This window comes from Gigantopelta aegis, chromosome 6 (assembly GCF_016097555.1).
Source record: "Gigantopelta aegis isolate Gae_Host chromosome 6, Gae_host_genome, whole genome shotgun sequence".
NCBI classification, from domain to species: Eukaryota; Metazoa; Mollusca; class Gastropoda; order Neomphalida; family Peltospiridae; genus Gigantopelta; species Gigantopelta aegis.
The window spans coordinates 93,159,846-93,174,249 of record NC_054704.1 but is presented as its reverse complement, the minus strand read 5'-3'; the positions used below and the strand labels follow the sequence as shown (position 1 = coordinate 93,174,249).

The 14,404-nt window shown below is 32.6% G+C and overlaps 1 protein-coding gene across 2 annotated transcripts in view; it reads left to right on the top strand.

Moving 5' to 3' along the window:
* LOC121376292 (mutS protein homolog 5-like) overlaps nt 1-14,404 on the top strand; it is a 34,071-nt gene that overhangs the window by 13,384 nt on the left and 6,283 nt on the right. For both annotated transcript variants that reach the window (XM_041504127.1, XM_041504128.1), the window contains exons 10-25: nt 174-219; nt 1,012-1,150; nt 1,542-1,604; nt 2,671-2,742; nt 3,254-3,310; nt 3,627-3,699; nt 4,448-4,557; nt 4,869-4,943; nt 5,348-5,393; nt 6,114-6,155; nt 7,269-7,365; nt 8,316-8,405; nt 9,222-9,348; nt 9,833-9,982; nt 12,976-13,050; nt 13,632-13,775. In XM_041504127.1, the coding sequence (XP_041360061.1) occupies nt 174-219; nt 1,012-1,150; nt 1,542-1,604; nt 2,671-2,742; nt 3,254-3,310; nt 3,627-3,699; nt 4,448-4,557; nt 4,869-4,943; nt 5,348-5,393; nt 6,114-6,155; nt 7,269-7,365; nt 8,316-8,405; nt 9,222-9,348; nt 9,833-9,982; nt 12,976-13,050; nt 13,632-13,775 (1,406 nt within the window). The remainder of the gene's footprint in view (nt 1-173; nt 220-1,011; nt 1,151-1,541; nt 1,605-2,670; nt 2,743-3,253; nt 3,311-3,626; nt 3,700-4,447; nt 4,558-4,868; nt 4,944-5,347; nt 5,394-6,113; nt 6,156-7,268; nt 7,366-8,315; nt 8,406-9,221; nt 9,349-9,832; nt 9,983-12,975; nt 13,051-13,631; nt 13,776-14,404) is intronic.

The following is a 14,404-nucleotide window of genomic DNA, read 5'->3' as shown; positions in this document are numbered from 1 at the left end:
GGTGGCTTCTTGGGCAAAATGCAAAAATGTACATATTCCTAAAAAAAATAATTGGTATACATAATTTATCTCTTGTTCATTAAAAAAAAATTGTTTTACTACACTTAGAAAAAAATTACAGACATGTGCTTTTGGTCATGATGTGAAATCTGATAGTTTCTTTTTATTCACAGGAATTCTTAATCGTTGTAAATCACAGCTTGGAAGCAGAATGCTCAGGTAATTTAAGTATAGTATAACCTCAGTTGAACCACACTAAGTTACAAGAGATATTTTGTCAAATAGGCATTATAGTGAAAGGTAGCTTGGGGTCAAGTGCCAAACATATTTTATAATCAAGTTGCTAACCCAATGCAATGACATATTTTTAATAATTTACAATAAACAACATCCAGGTAACATTTATTTGTCTATTAACTTCAGCAAATCTGATGATGATATTTGTGTTATACTGTACAGAAGTATCGTCAGGTTAATTGCTGTTCTATTATCAACTTGTGTTCTGATCACTGGTGATAGTATTAAGGAGATTATAACAGCTGAAGGGAGAATCACAGATTGCACATCTATACTGGGTAGCTTAGCTTAGCTTAGTAACTTGTTTAATGTGTCCATATACCACTAGGGTTTCAAACACGCCTATCCTGAGTCTGGCCTCCGATAGGATTGGGGGTCTGACTCGGGACAGGGATATACTGGGTAGGATATTAAGTCCATGGCACATTACATAATTTTTGTTCAATTCGCTTGAAGTCAGAATGCTTTGATTGAAGAGAAAGCAAACTTCAAACTTTTAGTTTTTTGATTAAAGAGGGGGAATGTCAATTGTGCTTGAATGACAGCTTGGTCCACATACCTGGACTGTTTATCTTGTTTAATGTTGTGTTTATCTAAACTACATCCAAATCTGCTAGATGTGTTGTCGTTAATTCTGAACCAAGAAAATGATGCCTTTAATAATAAATTAAAATGTGTTAAGTGTGTCGTTAAAGAAATAATTTTTGTTGATAGATTGTGGTTCCTTCGACCGCTGAAGAATCAGACGATATTGAAACAGCGCCATGATGCCATCAGCTTCTTCACGAATGCCAACAACATAGAAGTACTAACTACATTGTCTGATTGTGTCAGATATATAAAAAATGTACCGGTAAGATTTTTGTTTTATGCTTCATTGATGAGTGCACTGAAAACATTTCCGACTTGAATTCCATGGATGAAGAGCCACTGTCAGTTTATCTTAATTTCTGTTATGAAAATTAATGGTCTAAATTACATATTTTACAACTGTAGTTCTCTTCTTTGGAAGTTTGTAATTATTGTGTTTATTTGTTGTTTTATGGGGTTTTTTATCAATCAATATTATATTCTCTGGCAGCATTAAACTATGGAATTAAACAGATTCATTTCTATAGCACAGCAAAAGTAGCTATGAATAATAAGATGAATTTGCTTTCTTTTTGAGAAAACTTATCATGTTGGATATCCAGTAGTCATTGGGTGTCATTAAACAATCATTTGTTTTGTCCTCTGTTTTTCAGAGAATCTTGTCTCGAATGTCTCAATCTCAGGCCAGTACTGGTGATTGGCAAACACTTTACAAGGTCAGTTACAATTACTTTTTCAAAATATATAGCCACTATAAAGACTATTCTTGCCTGCCATAAATGTAACTAAATATATTTACAATGGTTCAATAGCTGCATGTAAAAAAAACCCCAACCCAAACCAAGATTTTGTAAATTCGACCCACCGTTTCTAAAGCTGCTAAAGCCCATATTATCTGATCTCATTGTGCAGGTGATCTTAATATACAAGTAGAAACATTTGTGTACATACATCTAGGAGCTGGTTATTTAAGGTGCCTTTTACAATAGATTTGGCTTTGTAAATGTATAAGATGAAAGGTTAAGTGCATATAATTTTTTGATCAATAGTTTGAATTGCAAATTGTTTGCAAAATGTTGCCACAACCACCCCTCCTTTTTTATTTTTTTATTTTTGGACTGCCCAGTATTCCCTTGAGCTTTGTCAATGCATAGCAAAAGTCTAACTCTCATCACCCTACCTTTTATCATAGCTGAGAAAGCTCAGAACATTTCAACAAGTTGAGCATGTTTCATATTAGCTTGCTGTGATTAGTTCATTAAAGTCATACTTTGACCTTGACAGCCAGGATAGCTGAGGTGTGAGCCCAGGACAGTATGTTTGAACCTTAATTTGATATATCATGAAATGGTAATATTTTCCCAGAAGTGTATATATTTTGGAGATTGAAGGTTGGGTTTTTTAGAACTGTTCTGCATAACATATTAAAATTTTAGTTTAATTCATTAATGCTGAATTTACTGGCAATGTTAACCTTTTTTTGACCTTGCTATTAGACAGCATCCATGCATTTGTTCAGAATATACTGGGTTCTTTTAGGGTTTTTTCATATACTGTTTTTTTTTTTCAGGCACATAGCATGGTCTGGACTTTGGGGAGTTCGAATATGAACCTAGTGGATCATTTTGTCTATGTTTTCCCAGGACACCTATATGAATAGCCTAATATTGCAATGTAAAAAAATTGGTTCTAATCTCCATCTATGCCTCTATTTTTAGTACCGGGTAATCTTCATTGTATTGTACTTTTATTTCTAAACTTATTTTGCCTCATGTTTTCCAGACGGTATACCATGCAATTTGCATTGGAGACACATGCAGAGCCCAACCCCAAGGCATAGACATCTTCAGGAAGGTACATATCACAGCAGTTTCAAGAAGCCATTTTTTGTTATGACATTTTTCTACCAATGCTTAAAGTAGGTGTATCATAGTCTATGATATGTGTTGTCCTGGTCGAAATGTATTTAAAATATCTGCTTCTGCAAATCATTAATAAGATTAGCCAATTAGCAGCAAATTTCTTCTCATTGGTTAAAGAAGAAGTTGCAATTAACATATGATATAGAGTATAGCCACTAATTAAACAGTGTGTTAATGTGTTATTAGAATGATGTATATTCATTTCCTTTGTGTAAAACCTTATAACATGTTTCAACATGACATTTCTTAATTTGAAAGAAGCTAAAAGGAATGAGCTGTTAATAAAACCGGTTTCTTCACAAAAATGTTTTTTCTTGAATTATATTTTATTTGACTAATAAAAGGATGACACATGCACACACACAAACACACACTAAAACACAGGCATTAACCTATTCTTGTATAAACCTTGGTCTTCTTTATCAGTTTTTGTTTTATTGTAGATTAGCCAAAGTTTTAGTGTTGATCTGCATCGCATTGTGACCCTAATCACTAAAATTGTAAGTGTTTTATGCAACAAGCTTTTGTAATTAGTCTACTTTTATCAGTTTACTAATTACTTTCTGATTATATTTATTATTTTATTTACAGTAGGACTAGGAATTTAATTTTATAAAATAATTAAAGTTAGTAATAGTCATTATTTCACATTTTTAATTTTGGAAATTGAGTACCGGCATCTTCTTTCAAGGAATGTATTTTCATAATGTTTATTGATTTTTTTTCATTAACCTACCTTAGGTCTGTTGATTAAATTTTGTCAAGTATGTTACTTTTATTATAATAATGAATATTGATCAAATGTTGGGTTTTCAGGTTGACTTCGATGAATCTGCCTCTCAGAATAGATTTGTGGTGAAGCCAAATGTTGATGCAGACTTGGATAAAAGTCAGTGCTTAGTTTTATGTAAATTTTTCGCTCAAATATACTTTAACGTTTTAATAGTTATTGCTTTATATTAGCGATTTGAGTTAGGACTTCACATTGTGTGTAATGCAAGGAACATTGTATTTTGTATTTACTATGGCATCACCATTCGATATAAAAGTTTGAAATATCGCTACACCATTGTAAAATGTTAAATAATGTTTTCACAGTGATTACAACTATTGCTAATACAAATTTTGAAAATAACATTCAACCTGAAGTATATCATTTATTTTTGAAATTGAAAAATATATTTACTAGATTTTTATAAATGTGTCAAAGTGTGGCACAGACATTCTTGGCTTTCTAATTATACTACTATAATCAGCAAATCATAAATTACTCATGCATACATATGGTATATTTAATTTTCTTTTTAAAATTCAGGGGTGGGATCAGCCCTTTTCCTCTCCTCGCATTTTAATCGTCCTTTCCTCCAAAATGTGTCAGATGGCACAGATTTTAAACTAGGATTTCAAGAATTTTTGGGACCCCTCTAGATTTCCTCTTTTTTTACGGTTCCCCAATTCCCACCCCTGAAAATTATATATAAAATATATGCATAAAAAGAATATTTGAGAAATACTGAGTTACTCTTTGGTGGCACCAACTAGAGTTAAAAGTGAAACTTCAATAGAAATCTTTTCACTCTGTTATTTTCTCCATTTAAAATAGCATTTGAAAACATGCATGGAATAATTTTTTGCAGAAAAACGATTCTACAATGGCTTACCTGATTTTATGTCTAAAGTGGCACGGGAAGAATTGAACAAGTTGAGTGACGACATCACTGAATGTAATGTCATTTACCTGCCACAGGTGAGTTATTTATACTATTAATACCTGTAGAACACCACACAAATTTACAGTCGGTGTCTATTCTTTATAACTCAAAGTATGCAACAATGAAACTGGTGATAGATTTTAATATTTTATCGTGATGAGAATAATATAAATATAATCCTTTCTTTAGATTGGTGAGACTCGAGAGTTATCAATCATTGGTGAGATTGTATGATAAGAATGGGGGGTGGGGAGTGGGTTTGGGGGTTTTTTTGGGGGAGGAGGTCTGGTGGTCAAATGAACAATTGTTTTATTGGGCATTTTATTGGATTTATTTTGCATTTCAGATTGGGTACCTTTTGGCAATTCCTGGAAGTGACAAAACTGAAGAGGACTTTGATATTCCTGGGATGGAGTTCAAGGTGTGTTTCTAAAATTTGTATTCCTCAAGTAAGATGTTAAAGCTATTGATTTAATAGAAAAATAAGAGATATTTTGTTCATAAGAACCCTCCTCCCCCAACCACACACTGAGTTAAACTCTTTCCCGAGTGACATCATAATATCAGCTTTTAATTATGTAAATATAAGTTTTTAAATGTTGACTTAACACTTTCTAAATAAACCAAGTCATTATGGTACTGTCATAGGAAAGCTCTCAGTTTAACATGTGTTGTCAATATATATTGATAAAATTACTCTAGATTGTGAATGCATTATTTTTATTTTAAACTTTATGCTTCAATTGAATTTCACTTAACTTAATAGTGTATGAGGAATTTTGTTGAACCCTTTCTAAATGTTTTTTCTATTTCTTTATTTAAAAGTTTTGTTCGAATGGAATGTTGCACTATAGAAATGCAAGGACAAGAGGTATTGGTTGCTTGTTGATCAGTTGAAAATGTTTTGCTTCTTTTATGTGGCATATTTTTGTAATGGCAGAATCAAAATTGGTACCTATAACTTTGCAGGTTGTTAAAGATTTTTTTAAAGGGAATAAGGGTAAATTAGACAACTATGGTCTTAAAAATTAAGAAGAGTTTTCGTTTCCACATTGTTTGGTCAAATAATTTTGGAATTGTTTGGTTTTGTATTGAAATATTTTGTTAATTTGGGTTGGTTTAATTATTTAAAATTTTATATGGTTGGTTGTAAAACTGTTGTGTCCATTCACAGGTGAATTGTTTTACTTCACTTTTAAATTTGTGTCTGTTCATTTTCTTTGTTTTACATTTTATTCTGAGTAAACAATTACATTTTGACTGTATAATGGCTGTTTTAACCCCCAAAATAAGTATTTGTTTTTCTAATTGAGACTTGCAGGCTTAGCTGTCATATTTAGTGTCAAAAACCCTTGAATAGTTCTTTCTGTCTTATCTATTTCAACTGATATGACTTCATAATCTTCTTGATTCAGTCTCTGTCAACAGAATACATCTAATATAGGTATCTACAAACCAATTCTATCAACCATTACACTGTCTAGATACTGAGACAACTGCCAATCTTTTTTTGTTTTTTACTTAATTAGAATTTAGAATATGATTTTCTGATCCTGTAATACATTACTCTTCTTCTTCTTCTTTTTTTCAGAACTTGACAATCTTTTTGGTGACACACTATGTGATATTACAGGTACTGTATTTTTTATTGATTTTATGTACTGGTCAACCCCTCTTCCCAGGTTGTATTTCAGTCACTTAATACACAGTGATATACAGTTTGTTTTCATTTAGTATTCTATGCTAAGTAATATCTCTCAAAATCAGTTTCTCTGGTGTCTTACCTAAATATTTCTCCAGTGGTGTCGTTAAACAAAACACACTTTTAACTTTTACCTAGATATTTTAACAAATAGATTATCGATATTGTACAATTTATTATCTCAAATAAATTTTGTGAATAAGGAAATGTTTCTTGTTTGATTATGCTTCAGCACATTTTCACCTAGAGCTATTACCATGTTGCGAGGCTTGATTGAGAAAATAAATTCAGTGCCACTATAATTTAGGTGTTTGTTATATACTGATCATGAATGAATGAATGTTTAATGGCACCCCAGCACACAAATACACATCGGCTATTGGGCGTCACAAATAGTAAGTATATGAAAATATTATTTATGTATATTTATGTAAAACCACAGTGTAAGGAGCTGTGGGTGAAAAGTATAATATAATACATAAAATCTAGGTAAGTACATTTTAAAACTTTGTATAGAAGTCAAAGTGTTTTAAAAACTTTACAATTAATACTGATCATGAAGACTAGTATTAAATGGAAAGGGAAATAACTCTTTGTCATTTAATGCACAATACCACATAATGTAAAACTCAAATGTTTTTTGCTGTTGGATAAAACCAAGTAACTTGCTTAGTCTTTAACGTGATTGAAAGAGGACGACATTGTGTTTCTTACTAATTTAATCTAGAACTCTGTAAATAGTCAAAATGTGCCTAAAATGTTCACACGATATTGATCATTTTAGTAATGGCATTCAAGCTGAATAATATTAACTATATAATAAAAAGCTAAATTAATTTTTGCATTCCATTTGTTCAGTATATTATAAATATTATCAGTGATGAAAACTTCCTGATTTTTTTCTGGAATTCCAGATTTTAGTGCTACTGAAGACTTCCTGCCCATGTTCTTTGATAAACAGCTCACAGCAACCCCCATCTTTTTAAAACATGACACAGTGTTTGGATTATTTGACTAATGCCTTTTTCATCTCTGTTTTTCTAGACATGGAAACCAGTATTATGCATCGGCTACAAAACATAATTCTGGAACATTCCAAGGTCATCCTTGATGTCATGGAACATGTTGCAGAACTGGATTGGTGAGAGAAACATTAAGCATTTAAAAATATTTTGTATATTATCTTGTATTACTGATTTTATCTATTATCTGACTTAGAATTGATTTTTATGCTAATACAACTAGTGTTTTGGACAGCAGTAAGGTACCATAAATGTTATAAATAACAGTGTTTACAACAGTGTATAGCTGTAATGGCACGAGTATGGGTAAAGGCTCACAGTCTGTAACATTCCTTTCTCCAGCGTTTAGTGGCCTCAATAAGATGATGGTGCCAGGCCTGTATCAATGCTAAAGGTGGACACACTTGCTAATGACTGTGTGAACTTCGCTCTGGACCCCCTCTAGTGATATGGCTCATTTGCATATGGCAGGTGCGCCCTTTTCATGGACTATTGCTCGTTGCCATACCTTCGGACGTTTCTCTTTCCATGTTATAACATTTCTTACATGGCAGTAAAAACTTATCATCAATTATCTTTGTCTTTTGTGTGTGACAATAACTTTTGCCTTTTAGTATACATGCATATCATCATGGTTGGGGCGGGACGTAGCCTAGTGATAAATCGTAGTCAATCTATGATCGATCCCGGTCAGTGAGCCCATTGGGCTATTTCTCATTCCAGCCAGTGCACCACGACTGGTATATCAAAAGCTGTGGTATGTGCTATCCTGTTTGTGGGATAGTTCATATAAAAGATCCCTTGCTATTAATGAAAAAATGTAACGGGTGTCCTCTCTAAGACTAAACATCAAAATTACCAAATGTTTGACATCCAGTAGTCGATGATTAATAAATTAATGTACTCTAGTGGTGTTGTTAAACAAAACAAACATTAACGTAACCATAAATGTTACGTTTAATTATTGCAATCCTAATTAATAACATTGTATTAGTAATATTCCTTTTACTCCTTGACTAATTTTATCTGTTTTGTTTTTATTATTATTTTTTATCTTTAAATCTTGCAGTCTGATATCTTTGACTACCTGTGCACGGGAATTCAGTTATGTCCGCCCGGAGCTGGTGAAAGATTTTGTGATAGACATTCAAGCTGGTCGGCAAGTTCTTTTAAAGGGACATACCCTAGTTTCAACCCGTGAAAATTAACACTAAGTTTAGTTAATCTACAAACCTGTAACACATTTGGATAAAGTTACAACTGAGTGAAAGATGTGTTCTGTGACTTTGAAACAATGAAATACCCTCTAAAAATAGACTAAAACTTGACTCCATAACTGTTACTTCTCAGATGCATGTGTTTTTAAAAAATATGAGAAATGCATTTTGTGATATTAAAACCACCAGGATGACCAAAAACGCTTTGAATGTATGGAAACTGATAATCTAAACCATAAAATCTAAGTAAAGTATGATTTCAGTTATCAAAAATGGCTATAATAGTCAAAAATATGTCTCAATGTTTAAAAACTAGGGTATGTCCCTTTTTACGTGTTTTTAGAATGAGGTATTCACAAAGCTTTTCTTTGCATCCTACAATTACACTGATTTATGTAACTGATTGTAACTAATTAGCTCATTGGTAGAGTGCTCACCTGAAGTGTAATAGGTTGCAGGATCGACCACCTTCTATAAACTTGGGTTTTTCCCCAACCCAAACCAGTGCCCCAAAATTTAAACGATAAAGGCTGTTGTATGTATTGTCTTGTATGTGAAAAAGTGGTGCTGGGGTGTTGTTAAACATTCATCCATTCATTCAGAATAAGTGAACATTCTTTTCCTTTGCAGTCAACTTTTATTTCCTTTCATAATCTATCCTGTTCTTTCTTATCTTGTTCTGTCCTTCATTTTTCACAAATCTAATTTCATTAAAACGTAAATTAAAAAGTGGAACATTTTTAATTTTGACATTGAAGACATCCTCTTCAGGAGTTGTGTTGCAGCCCGTATGTGCCCAATGACATCCAGTCAGGTGATGATCATGGCAAAATCAAAGTGATGACTGGTCCAAATGCTTGTGGCAAGAGTTGTTACTTGAAGCAGGTAATCAGTGGAACATGTTTTAATGAATAGTTATTAACAGGTTCTTATTGTAGTTTCTGGCAAGTCCTCAGTATTTCTGTCTCTTTCCACCTGCTCCCATCAATGTCTGTCTGTCTGTGTCTCTCTCTCTCTCTCTCTGTCTCTCTCTCTCTCTCTCTCTCTCTCTCTCTCTCTCTCTGTCTCTGTCTGTCTCTATCTCAGTGTGTGAGAGAGAGTTTGTTTGCACGTCTCCATTTAAATTGATACGTATATGTAATACTGATTATTATTTTTTATTACAATAAAGTTTGATAGATTACAATAACTTTGATGTCAAGAATAAAGTATAACAGAATGGGTTTTTCCCTTGCAAATAGGTTTGTAAAACATTCTTAAACATGTATCTGCTCATCTGTTTGATAATCTATACATTTATGATTCTAATTTACCATGTGCTGAATGAAATAATGTTTTAACAATAAATAGGAACTCTTTATATTAACAGGTGGGTCTAATTGTCTACATGGCACACATTGGCAGTTTTGTTCCTGCTGAGAAAGCGACTGTTGGTCCTGTGGATCGAATCTTTACGCGAATCAAGTCCCTCGATAGTGTATCGGTCGGCTTGTCAACATTCATGCTGGATATAAACCAGGTGTGGTTAGAATTTGCTGTAAACTTTTATATACTATGCCATGTATAATGTGGTCTTTGATTAGAGGTGTGCTGTATTACCGGTATACCAGTATTTTTTTCTGTCATGGTACGTACCGGTACGTTTTATACTGTACCAGTATACTTCGGGACTTTCCGTGGACGATAACTTTATGGAAATTTCCAAGAAATAAATTATCAGTGTCATGAAGCAAAATACATAATTTCGAGAAATTATTTAAAAAGCGTCCAATGTTAATGATTGTTTGTGTTCCATTAACAAATCTTTAAAAAAAATAATGGAATTTCCCAAAGTATCTAGAATCTCAAAACGTTGCCACTAACAAAAACATGGTAGGTCATAGATGACGAGTTTGTTGTTCGCAACACACGTGCAATATTGGACATTTGCAGGTCTCGCCCTGTTGTTCCTCAAAGTTGCAACTGCGAACAATAATAAAAATTGGCAAAAGAATTTTTGATTTGGCGAAAAAAATTGAGAAAGTTTTTTATTGTCGATTTTTAGTCACCAAACATTATTTCAACCAATTGTGTTCAACAGATATGCCTCGCGGTATGAATAAGCATCATTTGCATGTCTGGGGGACCAGTCTACTATTCAATAGTGAACTGCTTCTCGTAAAGCTACAAAAGTGGATCAAATAATATGAAATACTGTTCAAAACATATTGCATTGTTGATACTAAATGTATTATTACTAGCTACAACAAGGTTTACTTTTTTATTTGTCATGTTTCTAGCGGTTTGTCGTATCAGATAATGTTGTAAAATCTAGGTCACATGGTTGAGTTCATTTTACTGAAGTAGGTGTGTTCATGAGGATTACATATTTTTTCTCACATATATACAATCATTATCATTTAAAACTTTACAGTTTACAGATTTAATTTTAAACATATTCAGTAGGGGAATTATAATTTATTGATGCTATGTCTACTGATATAATATTAGCATCGGCATGATACATCCCTCCGCCTCTGGCAGAGAAAGATACAAAAGTCTCGGATCACATTGCAATGAATTTATGAAACTGAAAGAGCCTTTTTCCAGTTGTGAAAATCTGAAAGACAGTCACACGCCAGTGTTTTGAGAACAATAACATATAATGACGTTTTCTTTGTCTTTGTTTTGGGTGACTGGCTATAATCTTGAGTTGGATACCACAAAAATTATAAACAGTATTCCGTGTAAGACATACATATCAGTTAGGAGGAGGGAAGTTACGTATTTAAAAAAACCCAATAATACATTGTAGCAAATTGAAAACATAAAGGGACCTGTTTGCCTGGGTCATCACCTGAAATAAAAGTAGCTATATAAAAGTTAAAATACAACAAGCCTCTACAACTATGTTCTACCTATAAGTATTGGCTATTCTCTAAATGAGATTTTTAGTCCTGCTTAATGCTTACTCAACTTTAGAGGAAATAGAGTGTAAACTGAATCAGTCAAAATCTTTACTGGTAGGTACATGTATTTCATTGTAGTATGTCATATATGTAATGTTTGACCCCTAAGTTCAAAGGCACATAAATGATATTGTATGTTGTGCAATTATTGTATCACTGAATCGCAGTGATTAGTATGATGGCATTACTGTGGTATACCATGGTACATTACAAAAAAACACGGTATACCGCGGTACAGTTTTTTTCGCGGTACCCAACCCTATCTTTGATTATCTTTGTCATGAAAATATCTGTCATTTCTTTAAAAAACCTTTATGTTTACTAGCAGAACAAATGTTTAGTTCAATTCATTGTCAGTGGTTCAAATATGAGATGCTTAAACCTACTATGTTTGCAATGAACTATCAGTAAAATGTTAAATTTTGTTTTGTTTAGTTTAATGCCACCACTAGAGCACATTGATTTATTTATCATCAGCTATTGGATGTCAAACATTTAGTAATTTTGACATGTAGTCTTAGAGAGAAAACCCACTACATTAAGGTCAATGACAGTCACTTTTCGCACCCTTGTTTTGACTTCGTACACAGTAAATATTTGACAAACGGTACTTTTTATTTCTTTCATCTTTTGAAACTTAAAATTAATATTTTGTCCAGAATTATGAAAAATAACAAAATACCAACCTGTAAACAACGTTGTCTGCTTGTTATAGATATTTTACAGGGGTCAAGGTTAGTAGACTAGTTTTTATTTTAATGTGGTGAAGCATTATAATAATATAGCTACGGCAATTTTAAATTTGAATGACGTCAGTATTCCAATGACGTCACTTTGAATCGCCTTACAATAATCATACACTGGGTACATGACATTTCCGTTTTAAGAATGCTGGAAAAATTCCATTGCAAACTTGCTATTGAAATTTTTTTGTTTGAACATTATTAATGCATCTGAATGTGTTTGAAGAAAATCTTGTGATTAATAAAATGTACCTTTTACGAAATATGGATTTCAAGTGAAATTATGGTAAGATATGCTATATTTATTGTGTATGAACCCAAAACAAGGGTGCAAAAAGTGACTGTTGTCGACCTTAGTAGCAAAGTATATTTTATATGCACCATCCCATAGACAGGATAACACATACCATAGCTTGTGATATACCAGTCGTGGTGAATTGGCTGGAATGAGAAATTTCCCATTGGGCTCACTGACAAGGATCGATCCTAGCCCGACTGTGCATCAGGTGAGCAATTTACCACTGGGCTACGTTCTGCCCTGGATCGTCTATTATGACAGAGATGATTTCACATGCAAAATTATTCAGCTCAGACAGATTTTGGGCAGAGATCAAAAGTTAATCATTAAAGTTCAGCTGATTCTCTGTCAGACTGAATTGGAACCATGAAACATGGCTAGACTATCAATCAGAAATTCTTAGTTTTGTGGTCCACATGATGATACTAAAGTTCCTTTCCTCAGTAGTTCAAGTTGAGGAATTTGCGATATTATTTTTCTTTATTTTATTTTTTTACCGAGTTCATTATATTTGTTTGAACAGATGTCAGAAGCATTGCGCAGTGCTACAAGCCAGTCATTGGTGGTGGTAGATGAATTTGGGAAGGGAACTGAGACGGTTAGTATTAGTGAAGCTTCTACTTTTCTTGGGAGACATGGTGCATAAATAAAATAAAATTGAGGAAATACACACATTCTTATTATCAAGTGCCTTTGAAATTAATTTAAGCAATGAATTTTCAGTTAAATGCATTTTTAACTAATAAAATGCAGGCATAAACCATAACATGCATTCTAGTCAATTTTATATTTATAACAATTTTATAAATTTGTACATAATTATGTATATGTGTAGTAGGGTATAGTATGTAGCTCAGAGGTTTGCCTGAAGTATGCTTGGTCAGTGGATCAATCACCTTGGGGTTTTTCCCCATCAAAATGAATGCACAATAACATGTATGTTGTGTGTGTATGAGTACAAAAACAGTTTGAATAAAATTTTATGGAATTTGCTGAATACACTGATTGTTGTGAGTGAAAGACTATGAACCCTGTTGACATGAAGTTTATATTGTTATTATTTGATAAATATAAATTACATTTGCTAAATTAAAATTATTCATATTTGGTAAAATCAAATTCAATTCGTATTTGCTGAGCGATGCATTATATTATGATGACCGTGTATTTGTAATCCAGACTGACGGCCTGTCTCTGTTGACTGCGTGTCTCAAGCACTGGCTGGCGCTGGGAGACGAGTGTCCTCACGTGCTGATTTGTACACATTTCCACAGCATCATTCACCACAGACTGCTCCCAGATGCAAACCAGCTCAAATATCTGGTGGGTCAAACATTAAACAGAGATACAGACTATCATTTATGGTAAACCAAGAAATACAAATGTAGTAGTAAGCACTTAAAATTTTTTGAATTTGGCAAGGCTGTACAAAAAGATAATGTGGCATTTTATATTGATAAATAGATAAAAGCTGATTTGAGTAAATTTGGAATTTTCCAAAATAGTAATGCTAATAATTGATCTGTCACAAAAATTTAATATTGCTATTGTTTAATGATTAACAATAATTGTTTGAAATTATAATACCTGGAATTGTAAATTTACTAACCATATATGGATCTTTCACCCTAAATTGTTTAGTGATGGCTTCAATAATTTCACAATTTACATCATATATGTTCTATGTTGTTGAAGTTAAATGTTGGAATTATGGTCTAAGGGGAGATAACTTACATTAACTATTGGCCAAGTTTTAAAATTATTGGAAGGAATATTATATTTCAACCCATGCTTGCACTTTAAAGCCTTGTTTTCAATGCTATTTTTCTGTATCTTTTAATGTATTAATCATCTGATTTAATGGTGTTTATCAAGTAGTATTTATTTGTATTGTAAATTAACACAATATTAAATACTTATAGTCTGTCCTATCCTCCTACAAAAATGTTTGT